The sequence below is a fragment of the Anas platyrhynchos genome, chromosome 33, assembly GCF_047663525.1.
Source record: "Anas platyrhynchos isolate ZD024472 breed Pekin duck chromosome 33, IASCAAS_PekinDuck_T2T, whole genome shotgun sequence".
NCBI classification, from domain to species: domain Eukaryota; kingdom Metazoa; phylum Chordata; class Aves; order Anseriformes; family Anatidae; genus Anas; species Anas platyrhynchos.
In genome coordinates, this window is record NC_092618.1 from 5646408 (window position 1) to 5669513 (window position 23106).

Sequence of the window (23106 nt, forward strand, 5' to 3'; positions counted from 1 at the left end):
CGCACTAACCGAGACTCCCTGATCCCCATCCATAAGCTAATTCGTCAATTGGAGAGCCAAGGAGTGATCAGCAAGACCCATTCACCTTTCAATAGCCCCATATGGCCAGTGCGAAAGTCTAATGGCGAGTGGAGACTAACAGTGGACTATCGTGGCCTGAACGAAGTCACGCCACCACTGAGTGCTGCAGTGCCGGACATGCTGGAACTTCAGTATGAACTTGAATCGAGGGCAGCCAAGTGGTACGCCACAATTGATATCGCTAATGCATTTTTCTCCATCCCTCTAGCAGCAGAGTGCAGGCCACAATTTGCCTTCACTTGGAGGGGAGTCCAATATACTTGGAATCGGCTGCCCCAGGGGTGGAAACACAGCCCTACCATTTGCCATGGGCTGATCCAGTCTGCGCTAGAGCAGGGGGAAGCTCCTGAACACCTGCAGTACATCGATGACATTATTGTGTGGGGTGACACAGCAGAGGAAGTTTTCGAGAAAGGGAAGAAAATAGTCCAAATCCTTCTGAAAGCCGGTTTTGCCATAAAACAAAATAAAGTCAAAGGACCTGCACGAGAGATCCAGTTTTTAGGAATAAAATGGCAAGATGGACGTCGTCAAATCCCAATGGATGTGATCAACAAAATAACAGCTATGTCTCCACCAACTAACAAAAAAGAAACACAGACTTTCCTAGGTGTTGTGGGGTTTTGGAGAATGCACATCCCAAATTACAGTCTGATTGTAAACCCGCTCTACCAAGTAACCCGTAAGAAGAATGAGTTTGAATGGGGCCCTGAACAACGACAAGCTTTTGAACAAATCAAGCAGGAAATAGTCCATGCAGTAGCCCTTGGGCCAGTTCGAACAGGACCAGATGTAAAGAATGTGCTCTACACTGCAGCCGGGGAGAACGGCCCCACCTGGAGCCTCTGGCAGAAAGAACCTGGGGAAACTCGAGGTCGGCCCCTGGGGTTTTGGAGTCGGGGATACAGAGGATCTGAGGCCCGCTATACTCCAACTGAAAAGGAGATATTGGCAGCATATGAAGGAGTTCGATCTGCTTCGGAGGTGGTCGGTACTGAAGCGCAGCTCCTCCTAGCACCCCGATTGCCGGTACTAGGCTGGATGTTCAAGGGAAGGGTCCCCTCTACGCATCATGCAACTGATGCTACATGGAGCAAGTGGGTTGCACTGATTACTCAGCGGGCTCGAATAGGAAACCCCAGTCGCCCAGGAATATTGGAAGTGATCATGGACTGGCCAGAAGGCAAATACTTTGGGATATCATCAGAGGAGGAGGTGGGTCGTGCTGAAGAAGCCCCACTGTACAACCAGTTGCCAGAGAATGAAAAGAAATATGCCCTGTTCACTGATGGGTCCTGTCGTATTGTGGGGAAGCATCGGAGATGGAAGGCTGCTGTATGGAGTCCTACGCGACGAGTTGCAGAAGCTGCTGAGGGAGAAGGTGAATCGAGTCAGTTTGCAGAAGTGAAAGCCATTCAGCTGGCTTTAGACATTGCTGAACGAGAAAAATGGCCAGTTCTCTATCTCTACACCGATTCATGGATGGTAGCAAATGCCCTGTGGGGATGGTTACAGCAATGGAAGCAAAACAACTGGCAGCGTAGGGGCAAACCCATCTGGGCTGCTGCATTGTGGCAAGATATTGCTGCTCGGGTAGAGAACCTGGCTGTGAAAGTACGCCACGTAGATGCTCATGTGCCCAAGAATCGGGCTACTGAAGAACATCAAAACAACCAGCAGGTGGATCAGGCTGCTAAGATTGAAGTAGCTCAGGTGGACTTGGATTGGCAGCATAAAGGTGAATTATTTATAGCCCGATGGGCCCATGACACCTCAGGCCATCAAGGTAGAGACGCAACATACAGATGGGCTCGTGATCGAGGGGTGGACTTGACCATGGACGCTATAGCACAGGTTATTCATGACTGTGAAACATGTGCTGCAATCAAGCAAGCCAAACGGTCAAAGCCTCTTTGGTATGGAGGACGATGGCTGAAATATAAATATGGAGAGGCCTGGCAGATTGATTACATCACACTCCCTCAAACTCGCAATGGCAAGCGCCACGTACTTACAATGGTGGAAGCAACCACCGGATGGCTGGAAACATATCCTGTGCCTCATGCCACCGCCCGGAACACCATCCTGGGCCTTGAAAAGCAAGTCCTATGGCGACATGGCACCCCAGAAAGAATAGAATCAGACAATGGGACTCACTTCCGAAACAACCTTATAGACACTTGGGCCAAAGAACATGGTATTGAATGGGTGTATCACATCCCCTATCATGCACCAGCCTCCGGGAAAGTTGAACGATACAATGGCCTGTTAAAGACTACCTTGAAAGCAATGGGCGCTGGGACGTTCAAAAACTGGGATACGCATTTGGCAAAGGCCACCTGGTTAGTCAATACTAGGGGATCTACCAACCGAGCTGGACCTGCCCAATCAAACCTGTTACGTACTGTAGATGGGGATAAAGTTCCTGTAGTGCATGTAAAAAATATGCTGGGTAAAACAGTCTGGGCTACTCCTGCCTCAGGAAAAGGCAAACCTATTCGTGGAATTGTCTTCGCTCAGGGACCTGGATACACTTGGTGGGTGATGCAAAAGAACGGAGAGGTCCGGTGTGTACCTCAAGGAGATTTAATACTGGGTGAGAATAGCCCATGAACTGAATTGTACCATGTTAAATAGTATATTATACTGTATGTTATCACTACCATGATTACTATAGGTGACTAATTAGAATGTATGGAAAAGAGTGTAACCTGAGCATGACATAAATGGTATGGAATAAGGGGTGGATAGATGTCCTGGTTTCAGTTAGCACAGAATTAATTTTCTTCCTAGTAGCTGGTGGAATGCTGTGTTTTGGCTTAGGATGAGAAGAGTGCTGATAACACCCCGATGCTTTAATTGTTGCAGAGCAGTGCTTATACTAAGCCAAGGACATCTCAGCCTTCTGCTCTGTCCTGCCAATGGGCAGGCTGGGGGTGCAGTAAGAGCTGGGAGGGGACAGACCCAGGACAGGTGACCCAAACTAGCCAAAGGGGTATTCCATACCATCTGACGTCATGCAGGACAGTTGGATTAAAAAAAAAAAAATGTTATCACTCAAATACTGACTCTAGTTTCTGTTTGGAATCAACTAATGTTTCTATATGAAGTTAACCTTAAACAATAAAAGATCTAAATGAAATCATAAATTGCCTTAGTAATGATAAAGGCTTTTTGGATTCTGTAAGCAGTTAGTGCGTAGAGAATGCTGTTGATTGCCAGATATTTTGTTGAGCATTCTTGAAAGCAGACAGTTGTCACGAGGAAAATCATGTCATGGCCTTTGAAATCAGATTCCTAAGCAGTACAATGGACTGGAAAATAGATCTCAGAGTAAATTTTGAGATAGAATTCCCTTAATTTTTGGTGTTACTTAGTATCTGCTCTATTTTCTTTTTAACTTTCTGGTTTATATGCTTGCTTGCAGACAGAGACATGCAGATGACATCAGTGATTCTACACCCTCTTGCTCATCTCCCTTGCTTAGCACATGTGATACGGAGGAGAGTGGTGAGAGCAGTGAGGACAGCGAGAGCACATCTCCAAGAAGGTTGCTGTCATTAGAGAATAGGGGAGGGATGAATCTCCTTCAAATGAATATTTAGCCATGTTTAAGTTTATCTAAATTTAACTGTGTGAGTTTATGTCAATTAGTTAGGTCTTCTATATATTAATTAATGTTTTCTACATTTGCTTGGCATTATTATGAAAAACAAAAATCTTCGAGTTGCATCTTAAAGAAAAAGAAGCCCTATAACTTCTCCTTAATTCAAATCAGGACTTTTCGAGTGAAACTTCAGAAACAGGACCTAAAGAGAGTTCAGAGGGATCAAAAGAAAGTTGGAGGAAGTCAGGGAGATGCAATGCAAATAGATAGTGCGGTAAGTCTTAAACTAATCATCGTGTCAGCGAGTGTTTCCAGGGATTATGAAAGATCTCAGTGTGCCATCTACAACTACCTTTGTTGATGGTTTTCTCTAAAGCAACTTCAAAAGTTGCCCAGAATGTTTCCGTTGTGCTGAGATAATTTCTGATGAAACCTTGATCTAGGTTGCTGCTTTCTTTAACATACAAACTCTGTTGTGTTGAATTTCTCTTTAGATTGGATTTGAGAACGTGGGTGGTCTTTCCGAACACATCGCAGCTTTGAAAGAGATGGTGATTTTTCCCCTCCTGTATCCAGAAGTTTTTCAGCGGTTCAATATTCAGTCCCCCAGGTAACTCATTAAAGTGATAAATCGTAAGTCAGCTGTTTTCAGGAGAAAGTTCAATTCAGGCATCAATATGCTTCCATGCTTCAACATTTTGGCAGCGGTGAACGTTTGTTTTAGTAGTAGCAAAAAGTGGTTTCTTAAAAATGGATAGAATCCAGAATATTTGTAGGTTAAAAATATAAGCAACGTCTTAAAATTTTAAGTTTTACCGTCTGGTGTCTTTAAAAAGTTGGGTTAGTTGGGTTGGAGTGGTTTTGTTCTCAGTTTTATGTACAAGTCAGCTTGATTAGTTTGTAAGCAAGAAGGGATTATCTAGTGGAAGTCAATTGTAATATGTTGCCTGGAAGCCCAATTGTTTTTCCTGCCTACTTTTGTTTTCTTTTTTTTTTCCCTGAGTGCTAAGGCATCTCTTTTCCTTCCGGCTTTAGGCTTCCTCACGTGCCATCAGCAATAGATGGTCTGAGAGACCAAACCCAGTAACTTAATGCTTTTGAGAGGAGCATTAAATGCTTTACTATCAGATTCTGCATATTGTGAAAGCAAGAATATGCAGTTTATCACTGAAGAATGAAGTGGTGATTCACCATTCAGCCCATTCTCAGATTCTGTGCTGAAGTTTGCCTGTTTGGCTCCGGTTTGCTGTGATCAAACTGTTTGTCAGCAGTTTTGGAAGTGTCCTTCTGGGACAGTATGCTCTCTTTTGAAGGTTTTATACACTTGAGTTACCCCCTTATTCATTTCTTTGGGTGAAAAAAATGAATTTTCTTGTGAAACGTTGTAAAAATGCAGAACTTCTATCTGTTCTGACTCTACCCACACTTCAGCTATTACTGCTGTCTTGTACATGATGTGTTTTGGTTAGGAAAGACGCTTGTTCTAGAGATGATGGTTGTAGGAGGTACTCATCATGATGTTTTTTTTCCTATCTGGATCGTTTTTTATTGCAGAGGCTGTCTATTTTATGGCCCCCCAGGAACAGGGAAAACACTAGTTGCTCGTGCACTTGCCGGTGAATATAGCCGAAGTGACAGAAAAATAACATTTTTTATGAGAAGTGCTTCGGACTGCATGAGAAAATACGTGGGGGAATCAGAACGCCAACTTCGTGTGTTATTTGAACAGGTAAGGTTGAAATGCACAGTGTGTTCTGTCAGAGTTGAAACCATTATTTTCTGTGGTCAACGTTTTTAAGTAGAACTTGCTTTTTTTGTATTTTGTTATTTTTTTTTTCCCACTGAAACGGAAATGCCAGTGTTTCTGCTGTGAATGTCAGCTGTAGGAGCTACTGGAACAATTTGCTTCCTGTCACCCGGATACAGTGGGTTGACACAGACTGCTGTCTTCTGTTAGTCATGCCAGATACTCCAGTAGCTCTATCAGTAGAGGTCCCAGAGGCTGAAGTGAAAAATCTAGTTTAGATGACATTCCAACCATGATGTTTTTGTGTATTTTTCCTTTAGATAATGGTGTTTTACTCTGTGTTTTTGTGCTAGGCCTATCAGATGCGACCTTCAATTATTTTCTTTGACGAGATAGATGGTCTCGCTCCTGTGCGCTCTAGTAAACAAGACCACATTCATAGGTATTACAGTTTTGCACCTACATAAAATCTGCTTGATCTTTGGGGAATGAAAAAAAAAAAAAAAAGGATGATGACCTGTTTAATTTACTGTGAACACGTTAATTTATCCTGAAAACTTGTAACTCAATGCCAAAACAGGTGCTTCTAAACAATAGTTGAAACCAATTTACTAAGCCTGATATCAGCATGTGGTCTGTGTTAACTTACCTATTGTTTATGTCTTAAAATGAGTCTTGTCCTTAAAGCTTGTCCTTTTTGACTACTCATGGAAGAAAGTCATGTGGAATGTGACAAAATTTACTGAACCAGTAAGTAAAAATTATATTTTTCTATTAGTTCCATTGTTTCAACTCTTCTGACGCTTCTGGACGGCATAGTTAACAGAGGGGAGATCGTGGTAATCGGAGCTACCAACAGACTGGATTCTATAGATCCTGCTTTACGAAGACCAGGACGCTTTGACAGAGAGTTCCTCTTCAACTTGCCAAATAAAGAGGTGAGAACTGAAATTCAACGTTAGCGCTACCATGGCAAAGTCCAACTTTATAGGAAAAAAAAATTGACAACTTGAACAAGAGAGTGATATGTGGAGACACTGCGTTGTTCCATGGAGGGCAAATCTGGTACTGAATATATATGGTCAAGATGATACCACCAAGTAGTTAGTTCTGTAATCAAACCTTTCATTCCCAAAGTTGTACCTGTTTGCTTAATTATTTAGTCCACTTGGGCGCTTTCATCATGAAGTTGTGTTTTTGGTCTCAGTCCTTCACTTATGAATGAATAGGGGACATGTGTGCATTTGATTGTGCCCCGGATCAGTGGTAGTAGTTTGAGTCATAATTATTTTCTTCTTTATAGTAATTGTAGCAATTTGAAACATTGTGCCAGAAGTGCTTTCTGTGAATTTACTGTCTGAAAAGCAAATGTGATGAAGTAATGAGACTGTCACAATGAAAGCTTGTTAAATTTTAGAGAAGTTTTTTGGACAACAAAGAAATGTTTCTGGATAAATTTTTCATTGCAGTATTTTCCTCTGGGTCTTTAGGTCTCGTAGTTTGGAAACTTGTTATTGAAGCTATAAATGCCTTTTCTTTCACTGTAGGTTCCTAGAAAAAAGTCCAGTGTAACAAATAAGAAATATTCAATTTCCTGGTTGACAATGCAGAGTGTATATTAAATAACTGTAAAATACTTGAAAGTTGAGCAAGTAAGAAAAGCGTATTAGTAGATGAGGGGTTTTGAGGGAGGACTGTTTTGGTTTTTTTGTTTGTTTGTTTCTTGTTGGTATTTTTAAGGAAAACTTGAGACAAGCTAAAATGCAATGATTTTGCTTCCAGGCTAGAAAAGAAATTTTCAAGATTCATACTCGTGACTGGACCCCTAAGCCACCGGACATGTTGCTTGATGAACTAGCTGAGAAATGCATTGGTAAGACTGAAACCAAAATGGATTCTTGCTTGTGAGCAAGTTGTAAAGAACCTTAGCTTGTACCAGGCAGTACCCAAGCTCTTGTGCCTTGCTGCACAACTAGTCAACGAGGCAGCTGGCACGCCTTCATAGCAATCAGAGTTAGATGCTTTCATCTATTTACTCTTTGTTGTCGTTCCTCTTGTTGTCTGAGAACATTAAATGGTTCTGGGGCATCTGCCTCAAGAGTATAGTTTTTGATGAGGAGTCTGCTTCAGCTGCATAAGCGCAGGATATCAGGCAGTGAGCAACATGAAACTTCCCTGCAGAGCGGTAGCACTTTGAATTCCCTGTTAACCTGTTTGGTTTTGACATGACAAATTCTTTAAATGTTGCATGTTGTAAACCTGGGCCTTGACTGATGTAACGTTTGATTTTTGTTTGTTAGGATACTGTGGTGCAGATATCAAATCCCTATGTACTGAAGCTGCTCTGTGCTCTCTGCGCCGATGCTATCCTCAGATTTATGCAAGTAGGGAGAAATTGCAACTAGACGTTAATTCTATTAAAATAAAAGCAAAGGACTTTTTCATGGCTCCGAAGAAGGTTGTTCCGGCATCAAACAGGATCGAGGCTTCACCCGTACAAGCACTATCACCCATTTTCAAGCCACTTTTTAAAAGATCAGTAGCGAATATTTTACAAGTTGTGCAGAAGATCTTCCCGCAGGCACAGCTAGTGCTAAAGGAGGACCGACAGCAAGGTATAACCACAGCATCCACTTCTTTTTAATTCTGCTAAAGATTGTTCGTAAGCTCCTTTATTCTAAGGGAGAGAAAAAAATCACCAAGAGTAGCGTACCTTATACGTACACATCAGTGGGACTTGGTACAGCTTTGTAGGGCCTTGTGCCATCTGCTTAGATCTGTGGTGGGATGAACTCTAGGAAATAGCTTTCAGTGTGTGCTCTCAAATGAAGAAAGGGTTTTGGCACTGATTTAGAAGCTGTATTAATGTAAGAGAAAGAGACAAAGGCTATTCAGGGAAGTTAACAAACCTCTTTTGCCTTTCAGACCATTTAAATCCTATTTTACAAGATGGTATGTTCGACAGTGATGACGATGCATCCTTGGTTTCCGGAGATGAATTCAAAGATGGAATGCCTGACGGACCGGAGAAAAAACTCCTCTGTTTCAGCAGGTAAAGAAAGATAGATCCCTGTTATGTTTAAATTCTCAGGTCTGATGAGTCTTTGTAAACAGTTCCAGCTGTTAAAAGTGTGAGGGGTGGTAGACGAAGGGGTAACATCAAGTTAGTGTGTAGAAGGGGTGCTTGGTATTCACAAGAAGAGAGGGTGAAGGGACTAAAGTTGTAATGAAGTTGCTCTGAATGACCCAATTGAAAAGCCCAGGCTTCTCTTCCTAAGCCAAAGTGATCCGTAGACTACCAGAACACGTTGACTTAATCCATGGCATTCTTTGAAAGACTCAAGACCACATAAATGTCCTGTCTGTCCTTTTAGCTAAAAATACCCCAACTTTAGGGGTTTGTGTTGCCACCTTTTGCCCTTCTGTTTTCCGGGATTGTTAAACCAGTAGTGAATTTTGTAGTAGAAAGAACACTGAGAAATGGCTTGTTAAAACACCTTGAGAAAAATTTGAATGGTGTCTTTATTTGTTAAGCCACCAAGTTGTGTTAATCTTGTGGTATTTTAGTATGGAAGTCATGCAAGCCCACGGTTGGAAAGTTAGATCATGTTGTCGCAGCTGGATCAGTTATTTTTCTCAGTTTCTATTGCTGTGCTGTCCAGAAGATTTTCTGTCCTCTAGAGCAAGGCTAAGTCTCTAGCATCTTTGATTTAAGCCAGCAAAGGTACAGCCTGACTGTAGTGGGGAAACAAATGCTCATTGCAAATTTATTTCCTAGTAGTAAAGCAAGATTGCAGGGATATTAATTTGCAGTCTTGGTTTAGTAAAGAATAGGAAACACAAGGGAAGAAGATGAAACAATTGGAATGACTGAATAACTTAACTGGAAATCTTACATGTATTTAATGTACCACTGCCATTGGGATTATTTGGGGAGGGAAAAGAAAATCTATAGGAAAAGTACTTGGAACATCTGTGTGTCTATTCAGCACCTCATTTATAAGCTTGTTTTCTTAACTCTTGTTCTAGGAGTGCTTTCTGCGAACCAACATCACGCCGGCCCCGTCTGCTAATAGTAGGAAAAGAAGGGCACGGCCAGGTTTCTTACGTGGCACCCGTGGTGTTGCACGCTTTGGAGAAGTTTCCCGTTCACACCCTGGACCTTTCTGTTCTGCTTACAAACATTGCACCGCCAGAAGAAATCTGCGGACAGGTACCTTTTTTCTTTTTATTCTCATCGGATTCACTGACTGTATGTAGAGGATCAATCGAGTTGCAAGTAAGGTGAGCAAAATTCATTGGTAATGGAGGTGGCCTTCTTTTAATGTGCTGGGATGTTTGCTTCTGTCTGAAAATCCCCTTTTCTTTTAGACAGCACCACGAACAATCTGGATGTTGTACATGTCCACGTTTTCCATACCCAATTTTACAGTGAGGATGTTGCTAGCAGCTCAGGAAGCTGGGCGGTATTGCTAATGAACATCTCTTTGTGGAAAGAAATGCTGCTCATCTCCCTGGGATCCAGAAAGTAGTTCTCATTGCCTCCTAAGACTGTGTGCTCCCAGTAGATGGCTCTGTACCAGACTGCATGTCGGCTACTTTTTGTAGCCTTCTTTTAAATTATGTTAGTAAGGCAACCAAGGTTTGGGGCTTCTGTTTATTTTGTTTTCACACGGACATACACAACTTGTGCTGTTGCAGTGTGTGCAATAAAAGCATTAACACACTGATGTGGTTTTAGCTAGAAAAAATGAACAGATTTGGTGTTTTTACTTTTAGGCAGGAAATCCATTTTACTGTTTGGCATCACTACCTTAAAATATTTTTACCTTTAGTGGAAACATTTGAGAGCTATACAAGTACGAACAGGCATGTTACACTACTGAATACTGATGTGTCCCAAAAGAGGGACATTTCCTTTCTTTGTTATGCGATGATTGTGGCTGTGGCCATATAGCTACGGTGTCTAGCCACTGCCTGAATATATCCTTCCCATCTTCTGACTAGAGTTCTCCGAATACTGATAATCTGAAAGGGTGCCCAGAGAAATTCCTTATGTGAAAGGATGCTTGCCACTCTGTTCACATAGTTTCATTTCATGGGGCAGTCAGATGGCTATGTAGCTATGTATTAACAGGTTATTCTCCGTGTTTTAGTTTTCTTACCCAAGCTTTCCTTTTCACTAGCTGATCCGAAATGCTCAGAAGACAGCACCAAGCATAATTTATGTCCCAGATATCCATTTATGGTGGGACAACGCTGGACCTGCCTTGAAACTTACTTTTCTAACTCTACTACGTAACATTCCAGCATTTTCGCCAGTTTTGCTGCTTGCTACGTCTGATGTACGTCACTCAGATCTCCCAGAAGAGGTGTTTTTCAATACTTTTCTTACTATTTCTTCAGTTTCTTGTAATTTTTGAATGCTTCCAGCATCAAAATGCTGTGCTGTTAAATGCATACTGTTATTACTCAGGCACCCTAACAAATCACTTAAAATTTGCTTAGAGAAAAGGAATACTGTGAAAGCATCTGCTTAAAGTTTTTTCTGAGTCAAGCAAGTGACTTTCACCCCCTTCTCACGCATGCAAATAATAAATTAATACAATAATTCCGGTGGCTACAAAGTGGTTCAGTCAAGAATATGCAGTGCTTGAAATGACAAGAGGATGTCTTTACTGAAGAGACTTCTTCTGACAGTCTGTCATTCCATGCTATGTTGGGTAAACTGCTAATAATGCAACTTAGTAGAGAATTGAAACACTTTGATTAAAAAAAAAAAAAAAATCAGTTTCTTTCTTCATATAGGCCAAAGCTTTCCAAGCTGGAAAGCTGAGTTCCAATTTCTGCTCAAGTAACTTTGGAATCAAATTCTAGTTGTATTCCTAAATAAACTGTAGTAAAAAAAGTACATGCAGAACTTCATTGACTTCTGAGAGTTTACATTAAGGGAAGGTGCCCAAAACAGGAACACGCTGTTCTCGTTCTGATTATTTTGTCTCAGTTATTGGGGGAAGAGAACGGGTCTTACCTAGACGTGTTTATTATCAACTGCTTTGAAAGTGCTTGAGTTCCCACAGAAGTTTTTGTGCAGGTTCTAAATTCCTTCTAAAATAAGTAGTGAAATTCCTTACCTACCTTTTAATACTAGAAATTGAAAATGGAGGAAGACGTAGAGGTACTAGCTACTTCAGACACCTTTTGGTAGAGAAATAAAAACTCAGCAAAAAGCCCTCACTTGTCTGCTGAAGCCTTTCTCTTCCCTCTATAGCCATAAAGGTTCTAAGTAAAGGATGCAGCAAGGCAAGTAAATACAAAGGAAGCGATGTTGGATGTGGTGAAAGGCATTACTTTATCAGTGTAGCGTACAATCCCTTCACCGAGCTTTAATTCTACAGGTGATTCTTAAAGGTGATATTTGAATTTGCCGTGCCAGCCTGTGAAAATGTAGCCTTTTAAGGCCAGGAAGATAACTTTTTTCAGTTTGTGTTCTTCAGGTTATTATTAATTTTAAAAGGTACTCGTCTTTTTGGAATAGAAGATGAGTTTTTGTGGCCTTAAATCTGAAATGTCTTTCCTCCTTCTGCTTTAGATCCAAAAATTATTTAATAAGGAATTTGGAGAAGTGTGCAATATTGAGGTGCCTGGTAGGGCAGAGAGAGCAGCTTTTTTTGAGGACCTAATTCTAAATCAAGTGGCTAAGCCTCCTGTAAAGAAAACGGGTGAGGAGGATATAAGAAGTACATCTAAAACTTTCCTATCGAAGTTACTAGCTCTTTGGGATTTGCTTTGGTGGTCATTTTCTGTCAGTAATTTGTCATATGCTTGAATTTGAGTACTGTAAATTGGCTAATTTTTCCTGATTAATTGAAGTTGATCGGACATTGGAAGTCCTGCCTGTAGCACCACCAGCTGAGCCTCAGAAGCCACAAGAGGAAGAAGTAGGGATGCTGGAGGAGGAAGAGGAGGATACCTTGCGTGAACTTAGAATTTTCTTGAGGGACATTACTCACAGACTTGCCACTGACAGACGTTTCAGGGAATTTGCAAAGCCCGTTGACCCACAGAAGGTAAACTAGTGCTGATCTGTGTGTGTCTGTAACTTCTCAGCGTTCGTATTTCTCAGCGTTTTGGGGAAGGTTCAACTTTGTTTTTAGGGCTGCGCTATTAGGATTTTGCAAGAAGCAGAGGCAGTGCTTTTACTTCTGCTGACTCTCAAACGTCTCTTATTGGATTATTCGCTGAAAGCCCTGGTTTCATTCTAAAAAGCCAGTCCAAATGCCAACACAGTTTGCTCGTGAAAAGGCTTTGGTATGTAGGCATGTCACAGCACTGAAAAGCCCAGAGATCCTCCCTTATAATTACAAACAGTATTTACAGGACTACTTTAATGAAGTCTAAAGCCCTTTATTGGACTGTCAGTACCTGTGGGAACAGGAATAGGAGCAGCCGTTTGTAAAAGTAAGTTTTGAGATCCTGTTCTCTGTTTCATCTGGAACTCCTCAATAGGAATCAACCATAAGTGCAGTGTGTTTTCTTTTTCCTCCAATTGGCTGCTTAGATCCCTTTTTCTCCTTAATTGATTAGATAAGTCTAAACTAGGGGCGTATATTTCAAAGACAGATGTAACTTGAATATACCTGCGGATCAGCAAAGGCCTCTTCATGTGGGCATCCACTGGCTTTTCTTCCCCTTTTCTCCTAGGTTCTTGAGCTGTGAAAAATCCAGACAGATACGTATGTCCTCATCTGAACTAGTTATTAGGCTCCTCTTACGGTCTGAGGGAAGAACTCGGCACCTCTGGGCCCAGTTACCTCATTCTAAAGTAGATGCCTGCAATAGGTACTTCACAGGTGCAATGCATGCACCTTTTCCTCAATGTCGACAACAAAGAGAATGTCGGATGGCTTACTCAGCTTTCACTGTTGTGATTTTCTGAAGCAAAGTGAAATGAATCTCCCACCCTCAGTGTTTCTTCTCTACCATGCACGTGCTTCTGACCGCCCTACTTCTTGTTGTCCTCTCCTAGCAGCTCTAATGCCAGTTGAAAGAGCCCTTCCATTTTTGAGAAGCAAACTGGTTAATTTCAGCATCTTCTGATGCATCGCAAATGTTCAGAGTTTTTAGGAAGTCGTTTATTTAAAGTTTTCAGAATAATTTGGTAGACAGTGCGCAAGGTTAAGAAAACCTCTGAATGCTTGTATTTGATCTGCAGGTACCTGACTATGCCACAAGGATTAAAGAGCCGATGGATCTTTTAACAGTTCTGACTCAAATTGACTCGCACCAGTACCTCACTGCAGGAGACTATCTGAAGGACATCGATCTAATCTGTAACAATGCCTTAGAGTACTACCCGGATCAAAGATCTACAGGTGAGGATGTGCTTTTTAGCCCTAGTTTAAAAAATCGGTCAAACGTATAGATGGATAAATGCTGTGTTCAAACAGTAGACTTCAGATGGATTAGATGATTTTGGACATCCACAGAGAACATCTCTTACCACATTGTAACTATTTTACCATTTTGCTACTTGGGCATGGAATTGTGATATAAGTGTTCCCAAGGAACTAGTGCTTTTGTTTAATTAACTTCTATGTTGTTATGCTGAAAATATTCACTGAGATAACCTTTTGGAACCAACCTATGAAGAAAGCAATTTTTTTCTGTGATCAAAACAGTTTCATTGGTTGGTAGACAACATTCAGTTAAAGTCTGTAAAATTTCAGATCGTCACAGAGCCTATGTTTTGCAAGACACTGCATATTCAATGGTGAGGAACGAAATGGATACAGAGTTTGGACGACTTTGTGAACAAATTAAAGAATCTCGTGAGAAAAGAGGTACGTGCTTTAACGCTAAGGATTTTAAGACTTGTCTCTGCATTTGTAACTGAAAATGCACGACGAAGATCTTTGGTATCTATTCTTTATTGCAAGGTCGCACCTCTCCAGCGTGGTCTCCATGGGACGACTCCAAGTCACCACAGCAGAACCCTGCTACTGAAGACGACAAACCAGAGGAAGAGAGTAATGAAAATGAGGAGATGACAGCGGCACCTGTAGATGCCAGTACACCCATTTCTAATGGTAAGTTGCATTTTATTCAGCTGCTCTTGTCATTCATACCTTCTCTGTTCTTGAGGCGCAACAGTTGTCTCTGATGCCTGGCTCTTTATGCCAGAGGTATTTTGTTTTCAAATTTACTTCAAAATGTGAGAGAGAAATCCAGAGGTCATTCATTCAATATAGTGATGAATTAAAGTTCAAAGAAAGTTGGTTTACAACATAAAAAACAAACAAACAAACAAACAAAAACAACTTTGATGGCCCAATTGACATTTAGCCGCCCCTAAATTGCTAATTCTTGAGGTAAAAAATGTTGTGGATGGCAGTTTCTGAATACTTAACTAGTTTTTAATTATGCAAAATGGCATTTTTACCCCCACTCCACCCCTCCCTTCCCCAAATGCTAAAATCTTAGCTACCTCATACTGTGATTCCCAGTTGAAGGAGGGAAGTCTAACTAGTGAGAGTGGGAATTTTGCCATGGACTCCACCCATATCCTTTTGCAATACTATATGAATACTACGAATGTTGGGCAAAACCACAAAGTTTGTTTTTTCACAAAAGGTTTACCAAATCAGGAAGCGTACGAGGTATAAGTCTTCATGTTTTTTCTCCTTTGAATATTCCCTTAAAATTGTCTCATTAATTAATCTCTTCCAAACACGTATTCAGCTTTTGAAGTCTTCAGCTTGATACCAGACTCGAAGGAGAGCTTATTTCCAGAGGCTTTTATGATGTTCATCTGTATTAGTTCATGTAGTAAGACAGTGACTTTGTCAAATAACCTCACGTTGTATTAATGCTGCCCATCCAAAGTAAGAATCCTCAGCATGTAAAATCCTGAAAGTGACTGTTTAGTGAATGAAATTCCGTAGCTGTGTGTGTGGTTTGTTTGCTTGTTTTTAATCTTAATAGCAAACTGACCCCATTAACTTTCAACTCTTTTCTCAGCATATGTAGGGATATAGGCAGTGGTAGCTCAGTTCCTTTGTTTTCCTTGTCAGTTGAGTAAGATGAAGATAATGGATTTTGAAGAAAGAATTCTTTTGGTTATGTTTTGGATTATTTTTTTATGCTGTCTCTTTGTAGGTGCGTCAGAAAGAAAGCGCAGAAGGAACAACTGTGCGCGTGCTGCAGCAAAGAGGAGTTCTCAATTCGATACAGAGAACAGAGTACCAACAGATGACCAAAACAATAGTGATGGAGAAGAGTTTGTGGACAAACATGTTTCTGACGTATGTCAAGTTAAACTTAACACTGAAAAGGAAAGTGCTAAGCTTTGTGGATATTCAACACCAAGATGGGGAACTATAACTAATGGAAATCCAAGTTCAAATGGTAAGGGAGAAGTCCATCAGATCCTTTAGCACCCTATTCTTGCTGAGGAGGATTGCACTATTTATTAGCTTTAGCCTTCAATTTCACTCTATTTTTTCTGTTACAGCTCTCAAAAATCATCACACAGTTTATTCCATAACGATGTTGCTCCTCTAATTGTGCAAGCCTAGCCCACATGTTTCTGTAGGTGCTGTTTTTTTGATTCTAAAGTGTGTTTTTTTCTAATGGTACCTAACTGAAAGCAGGCAGTCACTGACACTCTTTTATTGTACGAGGTGCTTTCCAATAACGAGCAGCTTAGGTGAAAAAGCAGCACTTCAAGATGCGTGGATCCAGAGTAACATGTGGAATAGGAGACTTAAGCCCTAATGTTGTACTCTAAGATGTGTTCCCTAACCTGAATTGGCAACATGACTATTTTTTTTCACTATTAACCTTTTCATTAGTGCTTTTTGTTTGTTTGTGGGTATTTTTGTTTGCTTTTTTTTGTCTTAGTTTCTGTTTTTTTATGGAGCAGTGGCTTTAGCTGGAAAGAAGGGAGAAGCCAAGTATTTCTCAGTGCAGACGATAACAATTCTGTCTCTGTATTTGTAGAGAGAGACTGTTTTGCAGGTACAGGATACTTCACTGAGACTGTATTCTAGATAAACAGGAAACCTGACTGAAGAAATTTGTGTCCTTCCAGATTCCTGGGCATTTCAAGCAGTGACTCCTGAACATTCTTGGGAAGAAGACCAGCAACAGATAAGTGATGAGAACCCTGTACAAGTTCCTACAGAGACAGACTACATAGTTATCGTGGATCGCTATGAGCTCAAAGTATGTCTAATTTCAGCTTTTTTTTTGATGCTCAAATAGGACATATGCACTGTGACTGTTTAGTTTCCATACCTCGTGTAGATTTCTGTAGGCTACCATTTGCTTCTGGTCATCTGTAGTTTAGGAGACAGATTCTTTGCCTAATTTTTAAGATAAAAGGCCTTGCTGAATTTTAAAATACCACATTGACAACCTGCTAGTACTATTATGGATATCATTTAATGATTTGTAATTTTAATGATGGGTTTGAGGGCTTTTATTTGGGGATTTTTTTTTCATGCTTTGATGTATTAAGAACCTGAAAAGGATCTTTATTTCTTGCAGTGATGATTTTAAACCTGAAGTTAGCAGGTTGACGTAAACTAGCTAGCCATGGAGAAGTGACTACTTTTCTGAAATTCCTTGAAAGTGCAGCATTAGAAGTTCTTATAGTGTGTGTGTGTGTGTATATATACACGAGGGAGGCAGAGTTTGCTGATTAGATGATAAGCAGCATTATTTCCAGGGGGCAGTAGTATTTCCATTTGGTATGGCTGCTCCCTAAAGCTACATACTCGCAGGCTCACGCTGCTAATGGACAGCTGTGGCAGTGGAAGAAGGTGCTGCCACTAGCTTGTCACTGTTGCTGTGCCAGAGATTATCATCTCTGCATCTTTGGTAATAGAAATGGCTGTGTGAGAGAGAGGTGATTGCTACAAGCAGTCACTTTGCTATTTACCCACCCCTGAATTTAAAGGTAGGACTGAGCAAACTAATCCACCTTTGCTCTGGGCGTTTGAGCAATCTGTTCTGCCAGCAGAGTTGTAGGCATGGCACACGTGGGTAAAGGTAATCACCTAAGGGTGCTTCCTTTTCCAGCTGGCACAGCTGTATCTACAAGATCTGCAGCCTTTTTACAGTGCCCCGCGCTGCTGCAACGCTTCTCTAATGAAATGCAACAGTGGCTTTGCTGTGGCAGCAGCTGTCCTACAAAGAGGATCGTGTCATTCCCTGCTGCTTTGGGAGCAGTCGACTTGCAATTACAACCGTTGATGTGATTGATTAGTAGTAAAAGATTGTCCAAAATTTCAGCCTTTCCTTTCTCTGAAATATGAAAAATTAACTCATATTTTCCCTGCTGAAATCTTATGGGATATTTAATCTGTTCTCTGAAGTGTCACATTTTATTTAATAGCGTAAGAAAAAGTAGGCTGTCACTTGTATTGTTACTGTTCAACCTCTGAAAACATATAGAGCGTATTCAAAGGATCTTATACTATTCTAAAGTTGTTGTTTTGCTCCATTGTTGTCTTCAGAAACTGTTATGCTTTGTCACTAAGATAACGAAGGGATTTGACATTTAACACCTGGAAAAAGTATATGGCGTCATCAATCAGTGTATTTACAACCATAGAGAAGACTACGACAAAACCGATTTGGTGGAGGTAATTTTTGTTTTGAATTCTAGCGCTTTCTGTCACTGTTACGCAGTATTTGTGTGTTCTGGGATATCGTGGTTGTTTAGCATTGCTCTTTACTGCTTAGGTGTCTGTGCACAGACAACAACAACAGTACGACTTCTCCCTTTCAGTCTGGAAGACGTTTATCCATCTTGCAAAACCATTGTTGTATTTGGCATAATTGTTGGCAGTTTCTGCAGGAAAAAGCTTGAACTTGAAGACAACGGGTCCACCCACACAGCCCTTTCAAAGCAGTTAACTTTAGTCTGTCAGTAGTTTTCCTTGAGAACCATTTTGGGAGTGGGAGGACTATGAAGGGAAGGTGCTTTTCTAAGTCTTTCACTTGCTCTCTCCCTCTACAGCCAGTCATGCACGGTGATAGTGGTTGTTCCATCCTTGGAGAGAAATTTAAGTATATAACAAGAGTTTGAGACTTCTCTCTAGTCACACTCTAATCTCTTTTTAACTAATGCGCTTGAGCATCTGTAACTGGGGAGATTTCTGCCTGTGCCAGTTTTACACTGAGTCAAATTCTCTGGTCTCTTCCTGTAAAAGATGATTTCTGAGTTGTCCGAATTCCTCCGAAATCTGCGTGAGGCGTCCATGGTCCAAGTCAGGTGTTCCCGGTATACGCTGGATATTCACTCTTCACATTGAAGATCCTTGAACCCATTTATCTTAGAGTTGCTTGTGCTTAAGAACAGATAAAATGTGTTGTGCTGATCAGTCTGCCTTAAAAAGAGAGTGCCTCTTTTTTTTAGGCACTGGTCATCTCGATCTCTTTTTCCACATCTGATAAAGAGTTAGAACGGACACACTCTGTTCTGCCTGTGAGAGGATTATTTAGATTCAGGGAGGCCGCTCCTGAAAAAAAAAAAAAAAGAGATCTTTTAGCTCGAGAAGGGATTTATTTCTAATCTCATGGCCTGTGAACTTTTGTAACTTAACATTTAATTTATTATTTGGGACCAATTCCCCTTTTTGGGAAACAACTCCCCATTTGGGGAAAATATTCCCTTGTTTGGGGAAATTTCCCCCTTTTTTGGGAAAATTCCCCTGTTTGGGGGAAAAACTCCCTCTTTCTGGGTAACAACAACATACTTTTAGGAACAATTCCCCCTTTTTGGGGAAATTTTTTCCCCAAAAAGGGGGAGTTTTTCTCCAAAATTGAGATTTTTTCTCCAAAGGGGGGAGTTTTTCCCACAAAGGGAGCAATTGTTGCCAAAAAACGGGGAATTATTACCAAAAGGGGGGAGTTGTTCCCCAAAAACGGGGGAATTTTCCCCAAAAAGGTGGCATTGTTACCTAAATAAGGGGAGTCATTCCCAAAAAGTGGGAGTTGTTTACAAAAAGTGGGAAGTTTTGCCAAGAGAGGTGGAATTGTCCCCAAAAGGGGATGTCTTTGAGGTCTTGTGTGGGGTCTCCTGTGAGACAGGAGGGGTCTGGACCCCTCGTTTTTGGGGTCTCCACCAGCACTGGGGTGGGCCTGAGGGCTTGGCTGCTGGTTTGGCTCTGGGGTAACCGGGACAGGGTCCGGATCGGCCCCCTGAGGGGTTCAGGGGCTGCTCTGCTCCCTCTGCGCCTGCCCTAGAGCACCTCGACCCCCCCAGCAGCCCCTAGCTTTCCTGGGACCACCCCCCCCCCGTGCTGTTTTGTGTGGGGTGGGGGCGAGAAATGGGGGCTGGAGGCGCTCAGCTCTGCTCTTAGCTCTGCTCTTCCCCTTGTTATACATGAGGTCTCAACTCAATCTGAACTTTGTAATATTTATAAAACAAATATTTCTAAAAGGTATAAAAGCTATAAAAGGTATAAAAGGCAAGTAAACAGCGCTGGGTGTGCGGGGAGTCTACGCTCCACCAGCACGCACACACGAACATCAAACATTCTAAATATACAGAACATTGCTTTACATACTAAACCCAAGTATGCCTATACATACGTACAATCAGGAAAGGTAACAAACAATCCTCCAAGTTCCACGACTCAACTGTCTCCATTTTCCACTCCTTTTCTTGATTACTAACAAGTCTCCGTTTTCCATTCCTTTTGAACAATATGTCTTGCTTTATGTTGTCAAGCAACTCGGTCTTCAGGCCCTATGGATCCCGTTCTTCCCAAATCGAAGACAAGCATATCCAGCTCCTTCTCAAGGCCATAGGGCCTGGGCCAAAAGGCACATCCAGGTCACCATGGGCGTAACAGCAAAAGCCTTCGATGGCTGTAGCAGCAGAGGGGCCGATGGCGTGGCAGAAGGAGCAGTAAAGGAGCCCGCGGCTCCCTCACTGTCTGGCAAACCACACGTTTCTGACTGTGGTCCCACAGGGCTCTTTAAGGCCTCAGAGACTGCTCGCCAGGTGCCGAGCAATCCCACTGCAACCTTGTCGTTTCTCGTTGCAGAGTCCCACACCTTGACCTCAGTTTGGTCCCATGTTTCAGGATCATAAACTGTCCGATTGTTAATAAGGAGAATAAGCTGTGAGGTGACCAGGACAGTCTTTGTTCCTAAGGACGTATGATTCCCCATAATGCGCAGCTGCTTAGCAGCGAGGGGCAGTTGTGTGCTGGCTCCGCTTCTCTCAGCTCGAGCTTCTCTCCAGCTCTGGCGCGCCTGTTTCCAGTACGAGCTTCTCTGAGCAGTTTGCTGAGTTTGGCCGAACCTATCTTCATGAGGCAATCAAAATGCCTGTTCCCGTCCTGGTCTCCATTCTGCCAGCCTGTTCCTCTTCACTTCTTTTTCCTGCTTCTTTATTGATGTAACTTCATCGTGTTGCCTTTTTTTCTTCTTCTTTCTTGAGGGCAGGCTCCCCTCTTATCCCCTTCTCTCCACAGCAGTTCTTTTCAAAACAACTTTTCATTGCTCAAACAACTTTGAATGTAACAACAACAGCAAACACCCAGGAGCTTCCATGCCTTACTGGCTGGAGAACAAGAAACCCGAGCCTGCATGGAGTCTCCTGAATCACCCTTCTTGGTTCCCTCTAAACTCTTTTACATTCCTGATGGCCTCCTCGTTAAGAGTCTAATTTTATCTCAACCACAGGGCTTTCCAAGCCCCATGGCCACACTCCCAAATCTCCCCCTTCTTTATTAATATCAACCATTTTCTCCACACGAATTACCACTCCATATATCACAATCCCTCATCTTCTTTTGAGTATCATTAATCCGTGTCTTGTTTTCAGATTTGGCCAAGGCCAATTGAACCAGAAGAGAATGCTTTCACAATATTCTCTGCAAGATTTATAAACAAGTTTTTAGCAATTATTGGACTCCCATATCTAGAATATTTCACCCAACTCATTGTTCCACACAATGTATACTAATCATCCCCAGCAGCATCACATACATCAAATTTGATTGATCAAAGTAGATAACCAATCCTCTAGGTGTAGAGGATTATATATACTTGCAGCGCCGCCTCTTCTGCAAGTGGGGGCTGCACGCCAGTGAGGGGGGCACAGGGTCATAACGGGTGACAACATCGACATCCACTACGCCACCAAGGGCCTGCAAGGTGCGTCCCCAGAGTGTCCCCAAGGTGCCCCCAAGGTGTCTGCAAAGTGTCCCCAAATAGCCGCCAAGGTGTCCCCAAAGTGTCCCCAACCTGTCCCCTCCCTTTTGTCGCCCCCCCCAGGCTGACCCAAGCTGCACCTCGAGGTGTGGCACCAGGGCTCCCTGGGGCATAGCGAGCTGATGGGCTTCGGCTCCTGCCAGATCCCCAGCACCCCGGGGTGCCACGCGCTGACCTGCGTCACCTGGCGGCCCCAGGGGACCTGGCGGGAGCGCCTGAGCCAATTTTGGCTGGGGGGGGGGGGGCCCCCAACCGCTTACCCCCGACCCCGGTTACGGCGACCGCATTCGGCTGCGCACCGGGGCCGCCGGCACCGTGCGCCTGGAGCTCGGCGTCATCCTGGGCCACTTCGAGCGCTACGGGGTGCAGTGCTGAGCCCCCCCCCCGCGGGGGGGACACAGGGGAGCACCGAGCACCCCCAAGACCGACGCCCCTCCCCCCAACTCCACCAGCCCCGGTACTTGGGGGTCTCGGGACTGGTGCAGGATGGAGACGCGGGGAAGGGGCCCGGGGAAAAGGGTCTTTTTGGGACAGGGGGGGGTACTGCTGGGGGGGGGTCCTGGTTGGGAAGGGGGTTCTGGGGGGGCAATTGGGGGTGGGGGTTAATGAGGGGGGCTGGAGGGGGTAATTAGTGGGGATGGGGGAAATTGGAGGACTGGTTGGGGTAATTATTGGGGTGGGGGCGATTGGGGGTGCTGGTGGGGTAATTATTTGGGATGGGGGGCAATTTGGGGGGTCTGTAGGGGGCAATTGGGGGACTGGGAGGGTAATAATTGGGGATGGGGCAATTGGGGGGGCAATGGGGGGAGAAGGGAGTAAGGGGATGTAAAAGGGGGGGCGGGGGTGCAGTGGGGGGGGCGTGGGGCAATTGGGGGGGTCAGACGGGGCAATTGGGGGAACAAGAGGGTGGGGGGGGCTGCGATGGGCTTGGGATGTGCAGTGCAAGGGGGTGGGGAGCTCCTTGGAGGGGGTGCAGAAACCCCTGGGGGGGGACATGGACCCCCCCCTCTGGGGTGGGGTGACACCGTGTGTGTGTGGCCCCATGTCCCCCCCCCCGTGTCCCCGCAGGGCATGGCGGAGCTGCACGTCATCAGGCAGCTGGTGGGGGCCAGCGGCTTCCCCCAGCGCAGCCTCTTTTGCAAGTGGGGGCTGCACGCCGGTGAGGGGGGGGCACAGGGTGACAACAGGTGACAACATCGACGTCCACTACGTCACCAAGGGCCTGCAAGGTGCGTCCCCAGAGTGTCCCCATATTGTCCCCAGGGTGTCCCCAAATAGCTCCCAAGGTGTGTCCCCAAATAGCCCCCAAGGTGTCCCCAATGTGCCTCCAGATTGTCCCCAAATTATCCCCAGAGTGTCCCCAAAGTGTCACAAAATAGCCCCCAAGGAGGGGGCTCCCCTCTGGAGCTCTCCTCAGGCCCTCCCCCCGGTACCC

At 43.4% G+C, this 23106-nt stretch overlaps 1 protein-coding gene across 4 annotated transcripts; it reads left to right on the plus strand.

Annotated features, from left to right (window-relative positions):
• The first annotated feature begins 6009 nt into the window (after positions 1–6009).
• LOC140000120 (ATPase family AAA domain-containing protein 2-like) lies at positions 6010–18860 on the plus strand. Of its 4 annotated transcripts, none has more exons than XR_011805407.1 (12): positions 6010–6373; positions 7218–7308; positions 7736–8050; positions 8361–8487; positions 9465–9648; positions 13651–13810; positions 14165–14278; positions 14375–14524; positions 15594–15842; positions 16528–16661; positions 17957–18085; positions 18656–18860. XR_011805407.1 is itself a non-coding variant. In XM_072029863.1 (11 exons), the coding sequence occupies exons 2-11, from the start codon at positions 7275–7277 to the stop codon at positions 18002–18004; spliced, it is 1515 nt and encodes a 504-aa protein (XP_071885964.1). In that variant the 5' UTR covers positions 6010–6373; positions 7218–7274; the 3' UTR covers positions 18005–18230. The 4 variants fall into 4 exon arrangements, 1 of the variants encoding a protein (XP_071885964.1); XR_011805409.1 differs by lacking the exon at positions 18656–18860 and adding an exon at positions 18232–18422; XR_011805408.1 differs by lacking the exon at positions 18656–18860 and adding an exon at positions 18186–18230.
• The last annotated feature ends 4246 nt before the right edge of the window (positions 18861–23106 follow it).

Excerpts from the sequence above, each read along its gene's own strand:
- LOC140000120 (XM_072029863.1), top strand. The coding sequence starts at position 7,275 with ATGTTGCTTGATGAACTAGCTGAGAAATGCATTG. Across the intron at positions 8,051-8,360 it reads AAAGGAGGACCGACAGCAAG|ACCATTTAAATCCTATTTTA; the intron begins GTATAACCACAG and ends TTTGCCTTTCAG. Across the intron at positions 14,279-14,374 it reads AGAATCTCGTGAGAAAAGAG|GTCGCACCTCTCCAGCGTGG; the intron begins GTACGTGCTTTA and ends CTTTATTGCAAG.